Source organism: Lathamus discolor, chromosome 1, assembly GCF_037157495.1.
Source record: "Lathamus discolor isolate bLatDis1 chromosome 1, bLatDis1.hap1, whole genome shotgun sequence".
Classification (NCBI taxonomy): Eukaryota; Metazoa; Chordata; class Aves; order Psittaciformes; family Psittacidae; genus Lathamus; species Lathamus discolor.
The window spans coordinates 56,186,418-56,210,982 of NC_088884.1; the positions used below are offsets into that span (position 1 = coordinate 56,186,418).

The 24,565-nt window shown below is 43.3% G+C and overlaps 3 protein-coding genes across 10 annotated transcripts in view; 2 read left to right on the forward strand and 1 right to left on the reverse strand.

The window, feature by feature from the left end:
* The window catches only part of CCDC91 (coiled-coil domain containing 91), a 562,122-nt gene that overhangs the window by 212,517 nt on the left and 325,040 nt on the right, over positions 1-24,565 (reverse strand). The window lies entirely within an intron of this gene.
* Positions 189-13,301, forward strand: PTHLH (parathyroid hormone like hormone). Of its 8 annotated transcripts, XM_065665070.1 has the most exons (5): positions 1,862-2,040; positions 2,125-2,365; positions 2,900-3,022; positions 8,597-9,010; positions 12,798-13,301. In XM_065665070.1, exons 3-5 carry the CDS (start codon positions 2,922-2,924, stop codon positions 12,805-12,807), a joined length of 525 nt encoding a protein of 174 aa, XP_065521142.1. In that variant the 5' UTR covers positions 1,862-2,040; positions 2,125-2,365; positions 2,900-2,921; the 3' UTR covers positions 12,808-13,301. The 8 variants fall into 8 exon arrangements, with proteins under 8 accessions (XP_065521146.1, XP_065521145.1, XP_065521142.1 ...); XM_065665074.1 differs by lacking the exons at positions 1,862-2,040; positions 2,125-2,365 and adding an exon at positions 189-289; XM_065665073.1 differs by lacking the exons at positions 1,862-2,040; positions 2,125-2,365 and adding an exon at positions 1,633-1,717.
* On the forward strand, positions 18,978-19,450 carry LOC136006044 (small ribosomal subunit protein uS12-like). The gene is given in 2 exon segments (XM_065664032.1): positions 18,978-19,161; positions 19,164-19,450. Coding segments are annotated over 2 exon segments (453 nt in total). The 3' UTR covers positions 19,433-19,450.

Here is a 24,565-nt window from a genome sequence, read left to right on the forward strand (position 1 = left end):
GCAGCAAGGGAGAAAAGCACCTGCTTTTGACACCCTTTATTTAGCACTAATCTGTTGCAGGCAGAATAAAAACTCAGTAGGGCTGGATTTCTTTTGAAAAGTATTTTTCTTTTCTTTCTTTTTTTTTTTTGATTTATTTAACCTTTTTTCTTTTCTTTTTTTTTTTTTTTCTTTTTCCTTTTTCTTAAGCATAGAACATAGTTTTGGAAGCTATTGCTGAGAAGATCAACCACTGTTGGCCAGGGTGATCATCTCTGAGAGGCACAGAGGGCTGTAACTCAAGGAAAAGGTGAAGTAATAAATTATGAAGAAACTTCAGTATTCCAAGTTTAAAAAGGCTATTTATTTTTCCTGAGGCTGTAAGGGTTGGGGTGGTTGGTTGTTTCTTTTTATTATTTTTATTATTATTATTTCTAGGGGAAAGGAAATGCTAAAAATATTTGATGGACGTTTTACTTTGAACATGAGCAATAGACTTATGAACGTGTGGGGGCTCTTTTCAGGGGATCTTACAATTATTTTTAATTACTCGAAAGGGCAGTGTAAATCAAAGAAGCCTATTAGCCATACATTTTCATTTATAGCCTACCAGGTGTTCAGGGAATTTATTTGCAGCATAAACGATTTAATATCTTCAGCATGACTTCTATTCCAGCTCTCATGTAGTCGGTTTTATTTGAGGGTGCGGTATGAAATTTGGCTAAGGAGCTGGACTTAGAAATCGTGGCAGCAAGTGTCTTTTAACGTGAAGTAACCTGCAGGTAGAACAATGATTTGTTCTGCACCTAAACTTTTGCCAGAAAGCGTTCCTTAGTACGGGGAGAGGATGAGAAAGAGCAACCAGCCGGCAGACCTCAGAGTTTTGATGCCGTTTGCGAGGGTGTTGGGCAGGCATTTTGCTGTAAATCAGGCTGTCGGTGGCATAAGCCAGCGACTCCTCCGTTCCTGGGGGCAGCCCCGGCGTCGCCGGGCAGGTCTCTCCAGGCAGGTTTCAATGGGGAGCGGAGCCCCGCGAAGGGTGCGCGGCCGCGGATGGCTGAGTAGTGCCTGGATGCTGCCGGGAGGAGGCGGCGGCCCCAGGTGCTCGCTGTTGCCCACCTGGGCACAGCCGGCGGAGAGCCCTTCCTCTGCAGCCGAACAGGTTGGCTTCCAAAGTGGTCCCCTTTGGAACAGACAAAGTGGTTCCCTTTGGACCACCCCTCTAAACCCCCTACCATGCTTTCCCCCTGTACCTTACTTCGTAATAGCCGAGGGCACTTTCTTTCTCAAGCGGGTTGTATAAAGGGGCGAATTGTGTTACCTTTGGTTTTTACGTAAGTGTTTTCCCGTGATGGAAGAATTCAGTCCCTCCGCGGGGGGGGGGGGGGGTAGACTAGGGGGATAAGGGGGTGGTCAGGGTTTGCAGCTGGAGCGCAGGGTCCCCGGCGGGTCCCCTGTAGCGGTCCGCCACGCACGGCAGCGCAACCTGACACAGATACCTGCAGCGCCCTGGCCGGATTGGCGGAGGGGAAGTGGTAGGCGAAAGAGGGAGAGGAGGAGAAAACTTTCCACTAATTTACTTTTTTGGCCAGAAGCGCCTGCGTTCATAGACTGCGAGTCCTTCCCCCAGCCCTCCCTCTCAGCACCCCCCCACCCCCCCACCCCCCCTTTACTAGAGTACAATTAACATCATTAGGAATCAGCCCTCCAGCTAATAGGGGAACCACGACCAACAACGGTAGGTGCGTGAAAGGAGAGGCGGCAACGACCCCAGGCTGGGCATTTGGGCTTGATCTAAAAAGTGTCCCCACTGATGGGATGGCCCACCGCACTCTGCTGCGGCAGGGGAGGTGGTGACCTAGAGGTAAACACGAAAACGGAGCTGTGGAGTGAGGGGGGAGGCACACAGAAAGAGACAGGAGCTCCGCTGCAGAGGATGCGAAGGGCTTGGCCGGAGTCCTCAGAGTCTGCTGACTGCGTGCGCTGACGGGTGTCCCCCTTTCTTCGCTCCTTTTTGATTCCGCTCCTGGGAAGCTCTGATCTCTCGTCTCCTTTTTGGCTGTGGGTATCCCGGCTGGGCTCTCTCTCTCTCCGCACATGTTCCTAGGGCGCCATCTCTTTGCAAAACCCTCCGTCCTCCCGCAGGTCTCCCAGAGACTGTTTCGGAGCGTGTGAACATCGCAGGCTCCAGCGCAGTCCAACCTGCGGAGCCAAGCATGCTTCCCGGCCCCCGAGCCTGCCCGGGCTGCCGCTCCGCCTAGACCTCTCGGGCTCTCCAGCTAGGCAGCGCTCTTTCTTTGAATTCCCTGTCCCCGGCACACTTGTGGACCAAACTTTCCGGAAGCTGACTGAGGACGTGAACCTGACTTTCTTTTTTTTAGCAGAGGTATACTTAAAGACAGATGTATAGATGCATCCCCCCCGCCCCTCCGCCCCCGAATCTGCGTCCGTCTATGAGTGTGTGTGTCCGTGCGTGTGTTTGCAGAGCAGAGGGGAGCTGAGCTGACTTTGGAGAATCTCTCATTATCTGCAAAGAGGGCTTCTCCTGTAAAATAAAGCCCTGAGACAGCGGCTTAGAGGACTAGAACTGATCAGGGCCCAAGGAGATAAATAGATGCCCTCTCTAAACCCGAGTCAAAAAGGAGCTAGATGATTCTCTAACTAATATTGAGGAAGATCTTGCCTCCGGGCAGCGAGACACAGAGAAGGAGGGAGGGAGGGAAGGAGGGAGGGAGGGAGAGACAGACAGCAGGGAAGGGAGAGCGGCGGAGAGAAGTTTGGAAGAAGTGAGCCGCAGCCGAGAGCTCCGCAAGTTTGTTTTTCCTCCACAGCCTCAGAGCTGGTGGAGCCGAAAGCGGGGAGCGCTTGAGGACGGCGCTGGCGCCCGGATCCCTCGGGACTGACCTCCCTTTCCTTGCAGGTTTTAAGACCCGGAGGATACGATGTTCACTAAACTCTTCCAGCAGTGGAGTTTCGCGGTGTTTCTGCTGAGTTATTCCGTGCCCTCTCACGGAAGATCAGTTGAGGGGATCAGCCGCAGACTGTGAGTTTCTCTTGGGTTTTTTTTCCCTTTTTGGGTGGCGGTGCGGGTGGGGAGGGGACGCAGCGCCGCAGCCTTTGCAGCCCCAGCAGCGCTCTGCAGCGGAGCAGCTCCAGGTTACCTGCCCCAGGTAACCCAGGTGCTCCCTAGTGGCCTCTAGGCAATAGGCAGGGAGCATCTGGGGCAGGGAAAGGGCGCTTTTCAGCGGGCCGGCCTCAAAAAGCGCTTGGGAAGGAGACGATAGAGCTTTTGGGAAGGAGGTATTAGAGCTGAGGGTCTCTTCTTCCGAGGGGGGCAGCAAGGCAGCTATGTGCTTGTCCAGCCTGTGCTGTTGCCCGTGCATCTTTCTGCACCCCGGGAGGGTCTTGGTAGGGAGAATCCTGTTTCATCAAAGTGCTGTGCGTTACACTAAATAACATATACTTCTTTGGCACTGGCATGGAGCCAATATCGATAAGGGCAGAAGAGACACACGGTAGTGAGGGCTGTCATGAAACTGAAGTACTGAGCAACGTTTTTGGATTTCTGCCACTGAATTCAGGGAAGAAAAGATAAAAATTAAAAAAAAAAAATAAATCCAAAGGGAGTCCAGTATCTGGGAGGCAGAAGCATATTTTTTGATAAATGATAATGTAACCTAAGAAAGTCTGTTCAGGAAATGACCTCTTTGCTCCTTCCAAAATAATCAGCATGGTTTATACTAATACCCCTACGCAAAGTGCAGAGGAGAAGCCACTGGGCTGATGTAGGAGCAGCTGTCTCACGCATCTAACTTGCTGGCTTGCTGGCTTTCATTGGACTTGCATCAGATTTTCTAAGGAAGAAACACCTCAGTCATACTGCGTGGAGGGCTGTATTGTCACTAAGTTCAAAAGGAAGTCTGGATGGGAAAAGAAGGTTGGAAAATCCAATCGCAACTTACAGGGAAACATGACACAGCAAACGATTTCAGATTGGTTTCCCTGTAAATGTTTTATTACATACATAAGGACAAGATCTCCAAACGGCACTTCCTCTGCCGTTTAAGCAACAAAGAAAATCCCCCAGGTGAAGTGACTACAGACACACCTAAACTTTGGCACCAGGCAGACAGCTATTATAAATCTCCTACAGCAAATTGTGTAGAACATGTTATTGCTGATAGTGCTACAGCGTATTCTTCCCCATCCATTAATGCTGAGCTGTTTTGTACTCTTTCAAACTATTGTTCAGCTATTTCTTTCATTTGCAACCATTTTCCTCTCTTTGAATACAGAGAAAACAAATCTCAGTTTCAGAAATAAATAATCTGCAGTACAGTTATCTGAAAATAACTGAAGTACAGTCAAATGCTGTTATTTTCTTGGCTAGGAAACTCTGAGCTGGATCTGAGCCAAATTTGTATTTCAAAGAAGTTAGATTTGCTAAGAAATACTCTCCCCTGTTTTGTTTTTGGTTTGTTTGTTTTTTTAAGCTGGCGTTTTCCTAACACTTGTTTTTAAAGGTCAGGATCAGAGGTCTTTCCAACATCCCCATTCTGTTCTGACAGGAGAAAGAAAAGTGGAAGCTAAGCAGTCAAAATGCATTTCTCAGCTCCCTCTTTGCTATGGCATGTAAAACACACACAAGAAACCAGTTAGCTGTCAGTTAGTGGCATTCATGTAGTTTTGTTTGTGGGTACAGCACAAACACAGACACCACACTCAAACATGTGTCCTGTTTTAATATCACCACAAACCATTCCTAGAGTTAATAGTTAATAACTCACTTAAGCCTAGAGATATTTTTTTCAGTCAAAGGCTTAAACCAGTAATGGATGAAAATACTGAAGCACATCATTAGACCCATGCAAAAATAATCAAAATGACGTAGGCCTGGCTCTACAGACTTTACTGAGGCAAGTCTCCCATGGAAAGCAGCAGCAAATTGTCATGAGAACAGATTGTCAGACATATTATTTGTAATAGAAATGCTTTAGTTGCTAAAAAACTTCTGAGAAACCCAGTAATGCCTCAAAGTGAAATTAGATATTTTTATCAGCATGTCCAGACACTGCAGCATCATGTCCCCAGATCTGTTCAAAATATTTTTCCTAACCCTGAGATAGGTTGAGCAGTGTTCACTCCCTCTGGAGCCAGTGGCAAGAGCACTCAGCCTTGTAAAATCCAGAGCTGACTGAATCCTCTCTAGTTATTTTGTTAAACTTATGATGAGCCGCAATGTGAATGCTCAAGGATAACAGTTAAATAAGAGCAACTCTCTGAAACATAAAGTTGTTGCTTGAAGAATGTTGCTTCTCAGTGACACTGGATATCTAGGGTAAAAAATGAAGAAGGAATGTGCCTGAAAAGAACAGCTTATCTAGAAGTACATGAAGTCAGGACAGCCACAAGTCATGGATTTCTACTGTTTCCCACGTAATGAGACATCAAGTCTCGTATGTGCATAGTACTTGCATACAGCAATTAGTTTCGATGCTCTGGTCAAATACAAACCAACATCCTTCTCTCAAAAGTGCCCACCACATGTTAGCTTAGCATTTACTGCATGTGGTTTGGGTACAGACTCTGTTTCCCTGAATGAGAGGTACCTATTGCAGCAGGGTGGAAGGGACCTCTAGTGGGTCATCTTAACCCTGACAGCCTAACACTTTCTTACGTTATCATACCCAAGATGTGAATGCAGTCATTCCTGTTTTCATTGCCTTCCTACTCTGAGTGTGTGAGTGAGATACTGTTGATATCTCTACCACAAAGCAATTCTTACATCAGCCTTCTCCTTGGTTTACAAACATAGGATTAGCTTGAATAATTGAGGCAGAAGGAGGCAGAAGGTTAAAGAGATATGTATCTACCACATCTTCTTTGTTTTAAAGAGATTTTTGATCTAGAGCTTACAAAGGAAATTGATAGGCAAAATGTAATCCCTAAGTCTAGCTGAGTAATAAAAGTCATGTGAAATGTAACACTATGTAATGTTATACAATCATCTGGAATGGCAGAATGTTATTTGGGGCCAGACTTGATGCTAAATATCATAGAGACATTTAAACAGAAACCCACCCTTTTTGGCACACTAACCCCTCACATGTCAATCCCTGCATTATTCTGGAAAGGCATACTCCATCAAGATGTAGATCTTGTAATGCTCTTTGACTGTCTTGTGTGTACTGGAACCGAATCTTTAGGTTTCAGCTCTGTAAAATGGAACAGCTTTTCAATCAGGAGTACTTTAATAACAGGCTTTAGAGATTCAAGATTTTGTCACAGTGGGTAAATTGACCAAATACACATTACAGGATTAAGGCAGCTTTAGGTTGTCTGTGATAAAAGGAATTATCCTTGGTAGTTTACAAGAGGCAGTAGGAAAGCTTTGCTCATCACATAAGACATGCATACTGTTTTAGACTCAGTAAAGCACTGAGATTTTGTGTGCTTTTTATAAACCAGAAGAGTAAAAGGAGAACTGCATTTCCCATGCAAATACCCTGGGAAAACAGATTACTGAAGCTAAGAATGTAACGTGAGCCACAATGGACAGCTTGACAAGAGCACAGAAGTATGCCACTCAGAGGAGTCCAAGGTGCTAGTTTTATTAGCGCACTTGCAAATCAGACTGACCTTAATGAGAAGACTGTTAGAGATGGCTGTTGGAGAGCTTCAGGGAATGCACTGCACACAAATTTTTCCTGGGGGAGATTTTTAGCTTGTGTTAATGGTCACAGCTGCACTAAAGAGAAAGAAACAATATGGGTTCAGCTCAGTATTATCACATCACATTTTTGCTTTGGGACATTGAGTTGAAGGGCACAAAATATTTGCCCTAAAGACTGAAGTCATCCAAAACTGATTTCGGGATGTTTAAAACAGAGACAATGTTTGTTCACAAGCTCAAGTATATCTAGGCCTGCTTTTGATCAGATATCCCTACTGTATGACTTCATGCAAAACTAGCCGCCATCTTTCAGTCTTGTGGAATGGGGGAAAGCTGCTGTTTGGATTGTGTCACTTGAACCCGCCACTTGAACCCAATAGACAAAAAGTGAAGCTCTTCAAAGACAAAAAGTGATGGGAGTGCTCTCAAACTCATGCAACCTGAAGTTGCCAGTTTCAGGTAGCTTGTTGATCAAATCAGTCTAAAGAATTTGGCTGAAGGGACTGAGAAATGTAAATTGCAGAACACTACCAGTCGTTTCGCATGCTATCTTTGTTCACCACATTTTGCAACCTGGTAACATAGCAGGATAATCAGGGACGGGACGGAAGGAATAAATATTCACTCACAGTTATGTGTCTTCTCCCATTTCACCCACATGTAGAAACAACTTTTTATCCAGCTAACTGACCAAATCATTATATGACAGGCAAGGCTGTGAATTCATTTTCTTTGGCCGGTAATAATCCAGTCACATGGAGTACCCTGATGCAATATGAGAGGATACATAGCCAATCTCTGCACACTGAACTAGGGCAATTGGAAGGATAAACTGTATTATAGCATTCATGGGAACATAGCTAAAATCCCAGCCTGTGCTCTTTCTGTGGTTCACAGTGCAGCTGTGTGTCTATTCCACATCAAGGCAACAGCATGTATTTTATCATGGTTGTTTATTATCCAGGTGCCACTTGTATCTTCTTTCCTCAGATGTTTCATACATTCTTTGCCAGTAAAACATCTCTGAAAGACAGATAGCTAAACCATCATCCAAAGACAAAGGTCAGTGAACCAAAAGGTCGCAAACTCTGGAAAAGCACCAGAGACCCACTCAAACTAGGATGCCCTTGAAAAAGATCCAGTGAAGAGGGCTAGAATAAAACTCAGAGAGCGCAGCAGACAAGAAAACTGGCCCCAAAAGTTCACTCTTAAAAGAATACTAGAAAGGCATCAAACCCCATAATTAGACAGAAGTGCCCAAGCAGTAAATTCAACAGGAGTGGCTGAGGCTCTTCTCTGCTGATGCTCACGCTGCCTCTCTGGATGGCTCATTATGGACTGAAGCGCCTATGTTTCAGGCACCCAAATTCAAACATTTTTCCATTACACTCCTGCAATTGCGCTTATTTAAATTTAGAAATGAATTACACTTTCATGCATTTATTTATGTTTTTGAAGTACACTACAGAGCAAAGGAAAATTATTAGAATGATGCTGTATAAACACTGCTTCCGGCTTCAGTACAAGTACTTGTTATTCCCTGTCTTGCTTGACTGCAGTGCTCCATTATCTGACCCTTTGGTTTTCCTATCTCTGACAACTGCCTTCCTGCTTTTACTGCCTGAAGTGTGATATATTAAGAGTTGTAATGCTTTCCTAGAACAGAACAGTGACTAATCCAACTCCAGGTCCATTGCTGTATGATCAGTCAGCTGAGAATTATTACCCGCTTAGGTCTTTCCCTTCTCTGAAGGGAGTAGCTACTCTGAGAAGCAGGACTTGCTCCAGCAGTCTGACTTAACTTGATGTCTCCAAGCCTGAGAGCTGGTATACAGTCACTCACAGTATGCCCACCACTGCCAGAAGAGAGAGGAGCTCTGCCAAATACTAGGCAATAACCAAATCCTAAACGTCTTTTCCCCCTCTTCTCTTCTCTTTCTTTAGCAAACGAGCTGTATCAGAGCACCAGCTATTGCATGACAAGGGCAAGTCAATCCAAGATTTACGGAGAAGAATATTCCTTCAAAATTTGATTGAAGGCGTCAACACTGCAGAGATCCGTGCAACTTCAGAGGTTTCACCTAACCCTAAGCCTGCTACCAACACGAAGAACTACCCTGTGCGATTTGGTAGTGAAGATGAGGGCAGATACCTAACTCAGGAGACAAACAAATCACAGACCTACAAAGAGCAGCCCATGAAGGTATCAGGGAAGAAAAAGAAAGCAAAGCCTGGAAAACGCAAGGAACAAGAGAAGAAAAAGAGGCGAGCCCGCTCGGCTTGGCTAAATTATGGAAGCATCGTGACTGAGAGCCCACTCTTGGACAACTCTGTTACTACACATAATCACAATTTAAGGTAATTCTGCTATATCTTTTGGGGGGCATACCATATATTTACTGAAATTGTTATCCTTTGGTGTGAGAGGCCAAGGCCTCTCTCATAACTGGAGTAATAGCACACTGTTTTGCTCGTAAGTGAGCAATGGCTTTTCAAGCAGTGCACAGTCTCAAGGTGCTTTCTGAAGGTAAGTACCCTTCCCACTTTACATTTGTGACAAAGTCTTTCTTTCCTATGACAAACAATTCAAGTAAAACACTTACTGCCAAAATGAACCTTCTGAAGCTGAGTTAGTAGTAGGTAGAGTTATTTCTGCAAAACCAAAGCACATCATAGCCATTAAAATTCCCTTTCCTGTTTTAATTTTAGTGTCTCTCACATCAGATTTTGGTCCCACACTTGGGCCTCAGCAGATTGAAAGCTTTGAGTTTTAGTTAAGGCTCTGCATCTATAAAATGGCGAAGTTTTCTTTCCTCCCTCTCAACGCCTCCCCTTTTTGGCAAATTTCCTACCCTTACTTTACAGTTTTTCATTTTACTGCTTAACCTTAGGGGAGAACACGGAAAATTTCCCTCTTAGTAATATCTGCAAACAACGCAGACCAGCCTTTAACTATAAAATTTTCCCTGCCTTTAGGATTTTTTAATTCAGCACCATCTTTTTGCCAGCTTGTGAAATTATTACATTACTGCTGAAAAATGTTGAGCATTGCTTTTGGAGAGAGACGTGCTTCCCTCATGTATGACAATGAGGGGTTTTTAGGGCAGTGGTGAGCTGAAAACTTCAGTCTAGGCGCCCCAAGCGACTCATCTGCTTGCAGTCATCTCTGCTTGAGTGGAAGTCTGCACACTTGCAGGCAAGTCCAAGGAGTCTGTCCCTCAGTTCTCCTCAAATGTTTGCATTTTCCCACCCTTTTCTCTGTTCCTCCCCTTTGGCAGAATAGAGATGTAAGAGGAGTGCCACTCGCTCACAGTTAATCCCTTAGAAAGAGACACCAGCTGTGGGATTTACTAAAAAAACCCTGCACTCCTGGGTTAAGCCTTACAGGCCACAGTTAGCAACATGCTCCATCACCTCAACTTCTGCTGGGATATACAGAAGTTACCAGCATTTGGGGTTAGTCATTCAGTGTCCTGGACCATAAATGTGTTAGCATGGCTGTAGCAGTTAGTAGTGTAGTAAGAAGGGCTGGTTTGTCTCAGCACCTTAGGAGGCATGCTGCAGGTCTCTGGTCAGGAGACACTTGACTTTTCAATGGGTGTTAAAAAACTGTGGTTGCCAATAAATAACATCTGTCTTCAGCACATAGAAATCTTCAATGTAGGAAAAAAAAGTTATTTTTTTTCTTACTATCTGTCTTTGGTTTGGACACCACAGGTACAACCCTGTTGATTTTCCTTGCCCAGCATTTCTCTTTCAAAAGTATGTTTGGATGGCTGAAGGTAGTCAGCTTTACCTTACTGAAATTATTTCTCAAGATGCAGTATTTCTCCAGGGCAAGAAACAGCTTCCTGAAGAGGACCTATATTTTAGATACTTAATTGAAGATGATTAAACAAAGAGAAGTCATAAAACAGGAAAATTGAGTTACTCCTTCACAATGACAGAGCATACATAATATGCTGGTTCAGCTCTTAAGAAAGTGGCAAAAGACAGAACTTCTACATTTAAATGAAAACAAGTCTCAACTCCCTGACAGGTACTTTAGATAGAGGTAGACAGGTTGAGTGCAGCTGTCTCTGTGGTTGCTGGCAGAAGGTGGGCAAGCACATTTTCATGGAGGCATAACCACATCTGAATGAGGTTGGTTCCTCAGCTATACTGAGCTGAATCAGGAACTTCTACTCTATCTGCTGGTGGGGGGCAGGGAAGATGTGCAGACAGGGTTTCCATTTGCCACACCAGTAGCAACTGCTTTTGTAGCACCCCTAAGTCTAGCTGCAGCTTAGGAGAAGCATCATTACTTTACAGTGAAGAAGTGGATATGCCTAATGCAGCAGGATAAATAAGGAAGTGCTAAGACGAACCTTAAGCAAGCTTTTTACTGTATCTTTATGCTGCTTTTCTAGTCAACACACTGAATTAAAATCCTCATGTCAATTCCCTCCACACAATCTTGATCTCAAAATTTTGGGTTTAGGCCAGAAAAAAAGACCAAAAATACTGTACTTTCTAGATCTTTTGACTTACTGCAGGAAATATCTCTTAAAAGAAGCCAATTTTGCAAAACGTGGGACCAAATCACAGAAGGCATCTTTTAAGCAGGGATTAGTACAGAGCCCACTGTCAAGATGTGGCTTAGCTTAAACTCTGAAACAAAGCCTAAACTCCAAGCCAAATTAAAAATGTCACCCTCTTACAGACAGATCTGTGTAGTGCAGACACACATATACAGTTATGCTGTATGAATTGTGTGCTATTATTATGCACATTCTAATATAGCCTGAATACACCAATTAATTACTAAGGAGCTTCATGCTAGTATTTCCATTCCAGGCACTTAAAAATTCTTTCTCAGGGACATTCCAGCTATATTCCCATTCCAATTCAATTAAGCTGTTCTTACCCAATTTCCTAAGAAACCTTTCAAACGAGTAGACTCCCTAACATTAAATGTAGTCTCACTTTCAATGCGCACATAAAAAAAAAACCCTTCAAACTCTCAAGGATTTGCATTTTTTTGTGTCTCACACCCACACACTCCTGCCATGATCAGTCCAGCCACAGGGCAAATCCAGTTCCATCCTATACAGCTTTGTATTCCACCCTATAGCTGTTTCCCTGGGAACAAACATGCATTACAGAAATGTGCTGTTCACAGGGAAAGAAGGGAAAAAAGCCCAACCCTTCAGCATTCCCTGTGGCACCACTAAGAAGTAACTTAAATAATATTGTAGTATAAGTAATACACGAACATATAAGTAATACACTAACAGGGTAGGAGCTGGCTCTGCTTTTGTTCCCATGCCTTCACAAGGAAGGGAAGAGTAGAAATCTCATGCCAGGCTGCCAGCATCCCTTAGAAAACTCCCAAAGCTTTGGACTGTATACAGCTGACTCTTTTAACTTGGACTGAATGCAATGGCAGTCAGAGCTTAACACTAGGAGATGCTTCTTTTCTTTCAGGTCCAAGCTCTTTGGCTTACAGAGGGAAACTTTGAGGATTCATAACCTTTCCATTCATCCAAGAGTTTAAAGAGATGATGTCAAGGGTCTGGTCACTTTGAGACCTGAGCTGCCTTTATTGCATGAGTACTGCATGCACTCATGTACGTGACACCACAGAAATATATACCTCTAAGATGAACAGACCCTTGTCTAATAGGTGGTCTGCATGGTAAAGATAGACCAAACAAGCCCCATGGCATTGTTTTGATCATAAACTTAGCATCACCCAAGCGGTTAACAACAGGGACATGATATTTTTTTTTTTTCCCATTTAGCACTTGGCATATTTGTTATAGGTTGGTGCAATTTTTCTACCTGTAGCACTCAGGAATCTTCTTGCATAAGGCTCTAATAAAAACTAAAACCCTTTCCTATTTCTCTGGATGTACAATACAGTGTAACAGATGGCCTCAGTGTTGTGACAAACTGCAGGTCTCCATACCGCTACCTGAGTTGTAATAAAGCAAATCTAGTAGAGGTCTTCAAAAGATGTCTAAAGCTGACCTGGTTATTTCAAATGTACCAGCAAGGCTCACCCATGGTAGTCTGTGGCACTCTTGATATTAATTTTTATGTCCATGTGTTTGAAGTGACAATTAATTTTTCTGTTTTCTTCTGTCCACTTTTTGTTTTGCAGGAGGCGCTGACATTTTCAGCAAGAGATTTTTGGAAGACATATTGCAGTATTCTGTAATAGTGAACATATGGGAAGTATTAAAATATTTATTACCTGTAAATATTGTAAATGCTCAGAATAAAACCTTTCCCTCCCCCCATTGCTCTCTGAAACTGCACATTTGGTTATTGTGAATTTCCCCCTTTTTTTCTCTTTTTTTTTTTTTTTTTGGCTAAGGCTAAGACAATTATTATTGTCACATTTACCATAATTTATTTTGTTGACAGGTGTATTTATTTTGTGAACGTATCTTGGTGCTGCTGACTTTCTATATTTTTTGTAACATAATGCACTTTAGATATACATATCGAGTACATTGATAACTGACATAAAATGTTCCTATTTTGTGGTTGACTTCAATGAATGCCTACATACAATTGTTCAAATTGATTTTCCTTTGTGCATGTATAATAGCAATATTTTAAAATTTGTAAAGAATGTCTAATAAAATATAATCTAATTAAATTGTGACTCCGAGGTAAAAATATGTCCTTTAGGAATTTCAAGAGCAGGAACACTATTTTTTTTTACGACATTTGAAAATCTTTTTAAATTTAATGTGTTTTCATTGGTTCAAACTCCCACATTTTCACATTAGCTTTTACTTAAAAATCACTCAGAGCATATTTTGTTCCAGTGCTCTATTTCAAGTCAGCTAAGTTGCTGAACAACCTGGGGGTACATTCATATAGCTCAGACACTGTTGCAGGGAAGGTATGATTTCCAGCATTTCCAGCCCCAGCCCTGCAAAGGCTGAAGTATTATGATCTCCAAATAAGAGTATGTGAAAGGCAGCCCCAGGGGATGCATCACTTACTACACTCTTGGAAGGTGCTCACATGTCACACCCCGTAGTCTTGTTCAAAAATAGACAGATGCTCAGTGTCCTCCGCTCCCATTAACTTTACTCAAAGATGTAAATGTCTGCCACGTGAGTAGAGTTTCAATGCTTTGTACTTTGGGATCACCTGACGTTAATGTAAGGGGGGTGGGGGATACAAAAGAGTAGTTTATGGGTGAATATATTAAAAAAAGAACAAATGTAAACCACAGTAGGTGATGCATCAGTAGGTATTATTGCATTGCTTGCATAACTTTTCCCCTCTCCCACCACAAAGATGCCGCGCATAGCTCTGTCTCCGAATAACATCTGCAATAATTTTGCTTCTGTCTTATACTCATAGATAATTACAGTTAAGGGGGAGAACACCTTCATTACTTTCTGACCTCTGGGTGAAGAAAACAATAGAAAAAAAATGGTGATCAATCATTTCTTTTAAAGTCAACATACGTGTCCTGCTTCCTATCCCTTTTGTTACCACCCACATGTTAAATCACAGCAGCTGCTGTGGGGGCAACCTGAATAAAGGAGATTGTTTCATGGAGATAACTGTACTTTCTAAAATCCTGCTGAATTCCCTCTGTCTCACTCTTAACACCAGGAACATCAGAAAAATGCATGCGTGGAAAAAGAAATTACAAATCCTGGGAATTTTAAGACGGTTCTTGTAATGGTTCCTCCATTCTGTAGTTGCCAAGCTTTCCTCTTTTTATTCTTCTTCCCTTTTTTTTAAGTGCCATCTTTTCCCATTGCCAAAGTACAGCCATCATATAATATAAACCAGATGTATTTCTGCTCTCTACCCAATCTTGCAGAAAACTACCTCCAAGAAAGCACTTAAATGCAAGAAAACTTGAGAAAATCTTACCCATTCTCCCCATACACTTCTACAAAGTGTGACATTCAACATTTTATTATGTCCAGTTAATTATTACAGCCACAAAGCACATCCATATTGTTTCCTTTTCAGATGAAAAATATTATACACGATGAAACGTAGCACAACTTCAGGGATACATTAAAGAAAAAAGGCATAGTTCCTGCACATTTTCAACTTGGCCTCCATGCACATCCTGCCTATTTATAGTATCCAGCTAATGTTTGGATTTATACAACTGAAGTTAACTGCAATGTATTCAGAAGATGATTTTGTGCCTCAGGATTAAGAGCATACCCCAGCTGGAACTAAAACCTAAAGCTATGGCGGGTAGAGGCAATTTATCTTCATCAGAAAGTATGATCCTCAGCAGACAGGGGGCCCAAAGAGCATAAAACAAAGTCATATACCCAAATGCTAAACCTTGGCTCTGTAAAACTGGGCACTTCATAAGAGGGGGCCTGATTCTGGAGTGCCTCCATTCTCCTCCATATCTTTACGCTGCCCATTAAGGACTTGCATCTTTTTGCTAGCTTATATATGTAATGTCTGTGATTATTTTTAAATTTAAGTAAAAATTCTGTTAATTTCAAAAATCTTTACACAGTCCTTCCTTATAAAAGCTTTCTATGGATCCTGTGGTTCACAGACTATGGTTTAAAAGTCACTGCTGCAGACTGATTTAACTCTGCAGAGCTGAATACAATTTTTTAGGGGTCCTCAGCTTTGCAGGAAAATAGATCTTGAAGAACCCTATTTCTAAGAGAAACTACAGCAGCTTTGCCTTCCTAACTGTGGGAAGCTAAAATCTTCTAGAGATTTTAGTTCCTCAGACTGCTCAACCCAGATAACTGAACTTGTCTCAAAGACCCTGCAGTAATCAGGATTTACCCTGACATTTTCTGATATACATGATATCAAATGTAAAAGGAGAGAAAAAAAAAGGGCGCTAGAGATTCAACCTTTGCATTGTATGACCTCTTGGAAGACTTTCATATTCTTGTATGTCTGCCCACTTGATGTTCTACATGATAAACATGCACACCTAAACATGCCTAAAATGGACAGCATTATGGGTAAGGAGGCACTCCAAGAGTTTGGAAGTACCAGAAGGCAGGTTTCCCCCTTTGCTCCCACATTAAAGTCAGAGTTAAGATTACACAATCATATGTCAGAGTTCTTGCTTCTGATACCTATTTTCTCCTCCCTCTATCTCCTTTCACCTTTGCTTACCCATGCAAGCCTCATTCTTTTTCATCTGCTGAAACCAACATCCAGCTCTTGACTTTCCATCCAACACCAAATGCCCTGTGCTTTCCTTGGCTGTTTCTGCTCTCACTGTTTCTGTCACCATTCATCTATTCACTCCTCCTTCACTTTCCACACCCCCAAGTTCTTTCAGTTTTCTTTGTCCTGGTCCCCACCATCTCCAGCAACGCTTCGTCTTCCCTCCTCTTCGGCCACATAATCCCATACCTCACCTCACCCATATCAGCTTCCACAGCCAGTTTCCTGGCATGGCAAGTCCTTCCTCCATCCACATCCTGGTTCAGTCTCTGCTCTTGTGTCTCCAAGCTCTTCACCCCAGCTTTTCTTCTGGCTGGTTACGCTCTCCCTCAGCAGCCACACCACCTTCCTCCTGCTCTCTGCCCACCTGTTGGCAGGAAAACCAACCACAGCAGAGAAGGGAGGCTTCCTTCTCACTCTGGCTTTACACCACCTTATTCCAGTGCCTTTTCCCAACCTCCTGGCTAAGCAGGCACTGTGGGGAAAGTCTGCCTTTGCCCTCATGGCCTCTGATCATGAGCCTGCTCAGACAGCAGGATCTGTGCTCCCAGTGGAACATGGGAGCTGGAGGGTGGTGGGATACCTCTGGTTATTTGGTAAGGGATGTGCACTGAAAGTCCAGACATGCACAGGAGGAACTGGACCACAATCAGGTTTCTGCTGATAAAAGAGACTTCATTAAATTAGTGTGATCTTTATGAGGATTACAACATGGTCATGTGTTCTTCAAGGTCATAAAAAAGCATTCCCAAAGCAGCAAATGCATTTCCAAATTCATTTTTTTTCCCCTTAGCCATAAATGTGCTAAGGCTTCTCAGAAGAAATTCCAGAATATTTTTAACAGGAATAATACAGTGGGCTTTCCTTGTTTTGCATTCTAAAATGGTATGACTACTTTGGCTGGATTTTTCTAAAAGAGAGTTTACAAGGTTCTGGCTGGAGAGGTCAAAGATGAGTCAGAATTACAAAGGAATGAAGCCAGGGTGGCAAACTAGGAGATGGTGGACTACCTCAGAAGTGCACTGAACAGCTGTCCTACATCTCGGATCCAGCTAACACTGTCAGAACGTTACTGCCTGAGATCTCCAAGAGGAGCCTACATTTGGCACCTCACCACTGCTTTAGTTTTAAAGTAGTCACCATGTTTACTACAGAACTTAAAATCTGTTAAGAGACATCAAATAATGACAGCTCTTCACAGCAGCTACCCTGTGCTGGACCTCAATAACAGACCTTTTCAGGCTCTGTGCACTTGGCAGTGGTAGCTTGCTAACAGTAGAGTTCCACTCACAGAGTTTGTATCGTGGTCCTTTGTAAATACAGACATTCATTTGGCATTCAAGGCACACAAAAAAAGCCAATGTAGTTTACTCCTATACTATGAAATTACTCTGCTCTCAAAGAAGTGATTTCAGGCACAGGAACTATTTGGCTTAGGTTTAGGCGTTCACCATCTCAACATGTGGACAACACTATTCCCAATACAATGCACCTACAGTGCAGTAAGCATGCATGTTCACTTATGAGTAAGTGCCCTTGATCTCCTGAGCCACCACAGAGAATTTGGCTCTCTTGCAGTAATTCAGAAAGTAGCAGAATGCTGGCTGTATTCAGTTACAGATTTTTGAGAGTTTGAAACATTTTGTTACTTGGTCATAATTTACTGCAGAGAAAAGGTGCTGGAATAATTTCTCTGGAGTCTGAAGATCTTTATTTAATTACAAAATAGATATAGGTAGAGAAAAAACAAACTATCTTTTAAGCACCCACACCACGATACCTCCCATAATAAAATGGAAACCATCCGTATGAGGGATCAGGCCACATGAACAATGAATTCATTAAAAAGTATACATTTTGTGCTCTACTGAAACCACCGCCAGTTTCTTCTAAGCAAGGAAAGAAGCATGTGCATTTGCCTCTGATTTTAACAACAGGAGCACTGGGACTCCTTGGAGAAGTCATTTTATTTCTTTACCCCAGTTATGATTCAAAATGGGGTGAGACTAGCCTATTTTTTCTAAACTGTTCTGAGCTCTACTGAAATCTTGGTGCAGAAAGGCAAAACGTGATTGTATTGTCTACCCTCTTCTCCCCTCCCCCCCCCCCCCCCCCGCCCCCCCCCTTTTTTTTTTGTCATTTTGTGGTTGTATTTTCTTTCTCGTTGTTGGTCATCCCAGTTCTTTCACTGAGGTTATGAATACAGTCATCAGATAGTAAGTCATAGGTTTCAGTATTCACCCATGTAAATGTGACCATGCTTAAAGACAGTTTCTCATCACCCTTCCACCATGATGCTCCTCTAGACATTGACTTCAGTGGCAGTTATGCACACAGCTTCCCACACAATTCGTTGAATATATATCCCCTAGAGTCCTCTTTTTTGGTTGGTTTCCTGGACTCTTCTCTTCACAAATAATTTTTTCCTATAGTTAATGTCAACTAATTTACTGTGGAAAATTTCTATGATCTAACCCTCTCCACGCGTCTCCTTCTGAATGAGTTAGTGATCCAACAGAGCGGTTTGCAATGCATATGCCATATGCCATCCTTTTCCAGTGGGTGGATCTTGTTCTCTGACAATGCTACTGAGCATCCTCTGCACCTTACTGGATATATTGCTGCACAAGAGTACATTTTTGGACTTCAGGAATCATGTTTAAGACTGTTCTACGTATTGTGGACAAACTTCTGTTAAGGAAAACTTCAGAAAAATTGAAGACATTTTTTTTCCCCAGTGGAACTACAAAGTAAGTTCTATGTATGCACTACTGAAAATCCTTCATTAGCAACAAGATATTGGAATAGCCTGTCTTGCCATGACTATGCATGCATAAGCATGTTAGAGGCAGGAAGGATTTGTGTGGATTAATGCCATTAGAACTACACTTTATGAGATCTGGATCACTCAAACAGAAAACTAGGGCATAACAAAAGGAAAAAGCATCCCAACTTGTAACTTAAGTTTTCCAGTACGTATACAAATTTTCAATTTTGTCACTGGAGGAGTGAAGAAGACCTACTCTGATACTCTTCACTTATGCTCAGGAACTTATGCTTGCCCTCTTTCATCCTTGTAGCTGGAAGGCATTGGAAACACACAAGCACATCAGAGTAAATCACTGAATCCTCTTTCATGCTCGGCAGCCAGAGAAGAAGGATAGGGAAGTGCCGAGGTCTCCACACTGCCTGGAAGCTCCGCAGCCACCGCCGCTACCAGAAGTGGCACAACAAGCAGCACAAGAAGGTGCACTTGGGCATGGCACTGAATGCCAACCCCTTTGGCAGCACCTCACATGCCAAGGGCATCATCCTGGAGAAAGTGGCATAGAAGCTAAACAGCCCAAATCTGCCGTCAGGAAGTGTGTTAGAGTCCAGCTGACCAAGAACTGCAAAAAAATAACTGCTTTTGCTCTGAACAATGGGTGCCTGAACTTCATTGAGGAGAGCGATGAAGTTCTGGTTGCTGGTTTCTGCCAGAAGGGTCATGCTGTTGGTGATATTCCTGGAGTTCGCTTCAAGGTTGTCAAAGTAGCCAGTGTTTCTCTCTTGGCCTTGTACAAGGGCAAGAAGGAGAGACCAAGATCGTAAATTTTAATTAATTTGCCAAGAAGGGCAATGAAGCTTTTGATTGGGGAAAAAAAAAAAAAAAAAAAGGGAGAAGAGATTCAGAGCAGCCCTGCGGAGAAGGACTTGGGGGTGTTGGTCGATGAGAAAATGAACATGAGCCGGCTCCAGTGTGTGCTTGCAGCCCAGAAAGCCAACCGTATCCTGGGCTGCATCAAAAGGAGTGTGACCAGCAGGTCGAAGGAGGTGATCCTGCCCCTCTACTCTGCTCTCGTGAGACCTCACCTGGAGTATTGTGTGCAGTTCTGGTGTCCTCAACATAAAAAGGACATGGAACTGTTGGAACAAGTCCAGAGGAGGGCCACGAGGATGATCAGGGGACTGGAGCACCTCCTGTATGAAGACAGGCTGAGGAAGTTGGGGCTGTTCAGCCTGGAGAAGAGAAGGCTGCGTGGGGACCTCATAGCAGCCTTCCAGTATCTGAAGGGGGCTTATAGGGATGCTGGGGAAGGACTCTTCATCAGGGACTGTAGTGACAGGACAAGGGGTAATGGGTTAAAACTTAAACAGTGGAAGTTTAGATTGGGTATAAGGAAGAAGTTCTTTACTGTGAGGGTGGTGAGTCACTGGAATAGGTTGCCCAGGGAAGTTGTGAATGCTCCATTTCTGGCAGTGCTCAAGGTCAGGTTGGACAGATCCTTGGGTGACCCATGGGCGTCCCTGCCCATGGCAGGGGGTTGGAACTAGATGATCCTAAGGTCCTTTCCAACCCTAACTATTCTATGATTCTCTGGTTCTATGAATACAGCTAAACTCTGGTCCAAGTAAGACCAGTTCTTTTCCCAATAAAAGAAAAATTGGCTGTATACCAATTTGTCAGTGGTGCAGTCCTGCAACCAGATCAACTCTCAGTGTGAAACGCAAACTGCCAGAAGGCTCCTCTCATCCAGGCTGGGGCTCATAGGAATGGTGACCGATCAACATGAGAACTGGCTAACCAATTCCTCAGTCAGGCTTTTAGGCAAGTCTGCTTTCGCAATTGTGAGATAAAACAAGGAAGATGCAGTGCTTTGCTGGACCCACTTAAAGTGTCTGCAGTGTCTGGGAGCAGGCAAGATAGTGCTTGTAAACTGATTTTTTCCTTTCTACCTTTTGCATCACTCCAGTTCCTGTTCCGGTAATAACCAAAAGAGATTTACCAGGAAAGCACACAGATTTAATAATTTTTTCTAAAGACAAAATTGGTTTATCATGTTTTTGGGGGTGAGTCTTCTCATTGTGTAGTGATGATACTCCACTCACACATATGAAATCACAAGAGGTGAAGAAAAAGTCTCTTTGTAACTCCCTAACTATAATGAGAAGCTAGCTTAAATGTACCTTGGGTTGACAGGCTTCCTTTACAGTCTCAAGCAGTTAGAGTCTAATACACCAGTATGAGTCTCATGTGACTGCTTACAAGCAATAAATATGCAAGGTTTGCATGGTCTCCTTGGCCACGAAGGGGTTTTTCACATACATGAGTGCTTGGTATAGCAAGCACTAATCATGGATAGGTCTTCTGTGTTGGATATAGAATCTATTAGTCACACACAGAAACAGCGTGCTCGTGCACAGACTCTGCAAAGCAGATATACTCTTGGGAAGAAAAGGATCAGAGCCACCACCAGCAGCTGGGAAGATCTGAAAGGTCATCTCTCGGTACAACTGGGCAGTCAGTGCAGGACCACATCACTGGCAGTTGCTTGGATGACAGTCACTTCCAAGTGATATGCTGGGGGGAACTGGCACCAGTATAAAAACTTAAAAAGACCTTGGTCTTTTTAAGTGTGAAAGATCCAGAGAAGCTGTTCTTTAAAAAGCCTCTTCTTAAGTAGCCTAGCTGTTGTGCAACGGCTGCAGGAAGTTCCTTACAGGACGGAGTAGGTTTGTTTATATTTGAAACACCAAATCATGAAATAGGATACAGAAAATGCTATCTATGCTAATGAAATGCAGCTGACAGCCACTGATTCTTCTCAGTTTTTTCTTTTCCTTTTTGACATTGCAGTTACTCCCACATCAGGACTCTGCAGGGCTAAGCAGATCCAGAGCTCTCAGCCTTGCTCAGTTTCAGAGGCTCACTATTGGCAGGAGAACGAAAACTTTAAATAAATATATCACAATCACTATGACTGTATTCAAGTTATTCAGATAATGATAAGATGACATGGCGTAAATACTTGGAGTTGAGAGCAGCTCTAAAGACAGATGATCCATCATTTATATTTAATCCATTTAAGAGACGTTTTTATCAGACAAAGATCAACCCACTGGGATCATTAATAGTTACATTTATAAAAAAAGCCAGCAGCCAGAGACCAACAGAGACAGACATAACAAGAGTTAGTCTCACAGTCCAAAATCACCAGTAAATTTAGAACACACTTACATGAACATTTTGCTGTGCATGTTATTATTTAAACAGCATTGCAGTAAGAACATATGCTTGTGTAATGAAAAACAACTACAAGGATCTAACTAAAATTCTCTGGAAAAAAGACCTCAGGAAAATGTGCAGCTCATCCTAGGTGGTTTTAACCAAGTAAGAGGAAAGGGAACTCAATGGCAAGTCTCCTGAAGCTGGAAAAGAACAGTCTGTGATCTTGTCTGACTTGTCAGAGCCTAGGTAGGATTATGTGGAACAATCTACAGTGGTATATACAAAGTATGTTAGATATCATGAAAGGAATGCTTGCCTGGGTGCACTATAAACACCCTGCAGAGCTTTTGTTGATGCTAGCTTCAACATTATAAGCTACCCTGGGACCTCTGCAAGTGCATCAGACGTGCTGGGGCTGCACTCACCCGCTCTGTCTCATGTGCACAGGCAAAGTCAGTTTGTCTGAGGCTGGCTCTTCATCCAGCTGGCAAAAAAGTACCAGTAGCTAGCACATAAACCAGGGGTTGGTCTCACACTGGATTCCTGGGAGTCATCCTGCACTGCACCAGTGTTTTCCCCTCTGCCTCTAAATAGGGTCAGCAAGAATGAGGGAGATATCACAGTAGATGGGCTGCAGAGTTAGAACAAAAGTGAACACCTCAGGCACTTCCAAACAGCAAAATTGAAATGTAAATTTTCTCTGATGCTGTTTTCAACATCAGATTAATTTGTTCATGGTAATCTTCTTTAACACCCAGACTTCAGCTTTTTCTTTTTGTTGGGCTTGGGCAGGCAGGGGGAGGGATGCTCTAGGGCTATATTCAACTGCCCTTAATCAGGCAAACTTTCCATTAAGTTCGCTGGCAGTTTTGCCTGCATAAAATACATTCCCAAGGGCCTCTTGGAGTTAGACTGTATTTGACTTGTTTTCAACACAATTCCTCTTCCAATCTATAATGACCTGTCTCTTCTTTGTGTACAGAGGTGTCTCAGTCCTACCATCTGATGCCCTTCCCTTTCATTCCCGTTCTCCAGAACTGTCCCAGCAGCCTTCAGATTTATAAGCTGTACATATAAGGTGAGCAGGCTTATAGCTTCAGAGCTTCTGGCATGAGGTACAAAGTAATAGCAACAAAAACACTGACATATGCAGCTGTTTCTTTAAATAAGGGAAGGCCAAGCAAGGTGACCGCTGCCAGCCAAGTCTGAATGTATAAAGAGAACCACTTCCAGAAAGAGGGCTCACAAAGTTCTTGAAAGTGGGACCACCTCAGAGATGAAGTTAGTCCCTTCCCTTCCCCCAGTCTTCCCTGACCTGCTTCAAACTTGAGTAAATCAGTTTTTCCAAGCCCTTCACCCCCTCCCTTCCCTTGAGCAGCCTGATTTTTCTATGTAAGCATTTTGGCAGATCTCAGAACAGTTTTACTTATTCATTTAATAGACACAAATAATGGTTCTGTTTCACCAGCTAATTATTTCACCAGTCTCACAGATGCATGCCTTTCCTGCACGCTCATTGAAGAGGAATCCAGTGCCCACACAAGCAACAATAATAATTTGATTAAAAATCTGATGCATTCTGACTCCTTCCCTTCAACAGGTTTTGCTCTGTGGATTTTTAAAAGAAAATTAGAAAAACCCAAAGGTAAAAAGTAGCCCAATTTCTGCAGGACACAGCATGCAGGACATAAATGAAGAGAACCACTGGAGGTCACTGTGACAGAAAAGGAGAATGAGTCAGATGAAAGCAGGACCTCCAATGCACCAGTTACCCGTCTGAGGTGGTGGTGGGGACTCAAAGGGTGAGAGGAGAGACTGCATCTCCCGTCTGACTTTACTGGAATTTGAAGGCACTGGCTGCAGAAGCAAGGCAGGAGACGAGGCTTGTGTCCACATCAAAAACTTGACTTCTGACCAGGTTTCCCTCCAAAGAACCTCAAACTTTTATCTCCTGTATGTGTTTACTGTCTTCAATCTGACTGTGAAGCGTCCTGCCCTGCTCAGTCTCCCAGCTCTGCCCCACACTGAATAGGAGCTTTTGTAAAACACAAAGTTACGTTCTATCTTACTTACATATAATGCCATTTTGCTTTCAGAAATGCTGTTTTTCCCAGCACCAAGGGAACATCAACCAAAAGCTGCAGATGCTTCGCCTCTGCCCCAGCTGGCAGCGGGCTTTTGCGCCCCAGCCCTGTACACAGCACATGGGACTCATTCCTGAAAGGAGAATCACACATTGGTTACAGCACCCCTGGCTCTCCAACCTATTTCCAAGAACTGCATAGCTTGAAATCCTTATTCGCTTTATTAATGCATGTGTAGGAGGGAGGGAAGGAAGCGTGGTGGGGGCGAGGGCGACAAGGCAAGAAACATCACGCCTTTCACATGTAGGGGGTCATTTTCTGCTTTTTCCACCCTCCCCTTGCCAGCTGTTAAATCCCACGCTTCTCCAGAGATGCCTGCTGCCTGTGCGACAGAGGTATGTGCAGCAATCATCACTTGCAGTGGCTGAAATCACTTGGCTGGACACACAGAAGAAGAGGTTTGCAAGTTCATTTGGAATAGGAATCAAAGAAGCTATACAAGTTGGAGGGGTTGCTCTTTAGAGTCCCCCTCTTTAGCCTGCAGTTTTCTTTCCACCCCCTAGTCTTCTCTCAGACCAATTTCTGCTGTGCCCTTAATCCACCCTATCGCGTTCCACAAGTTTCTGGTAACTTCATATTCAGCACAGAATA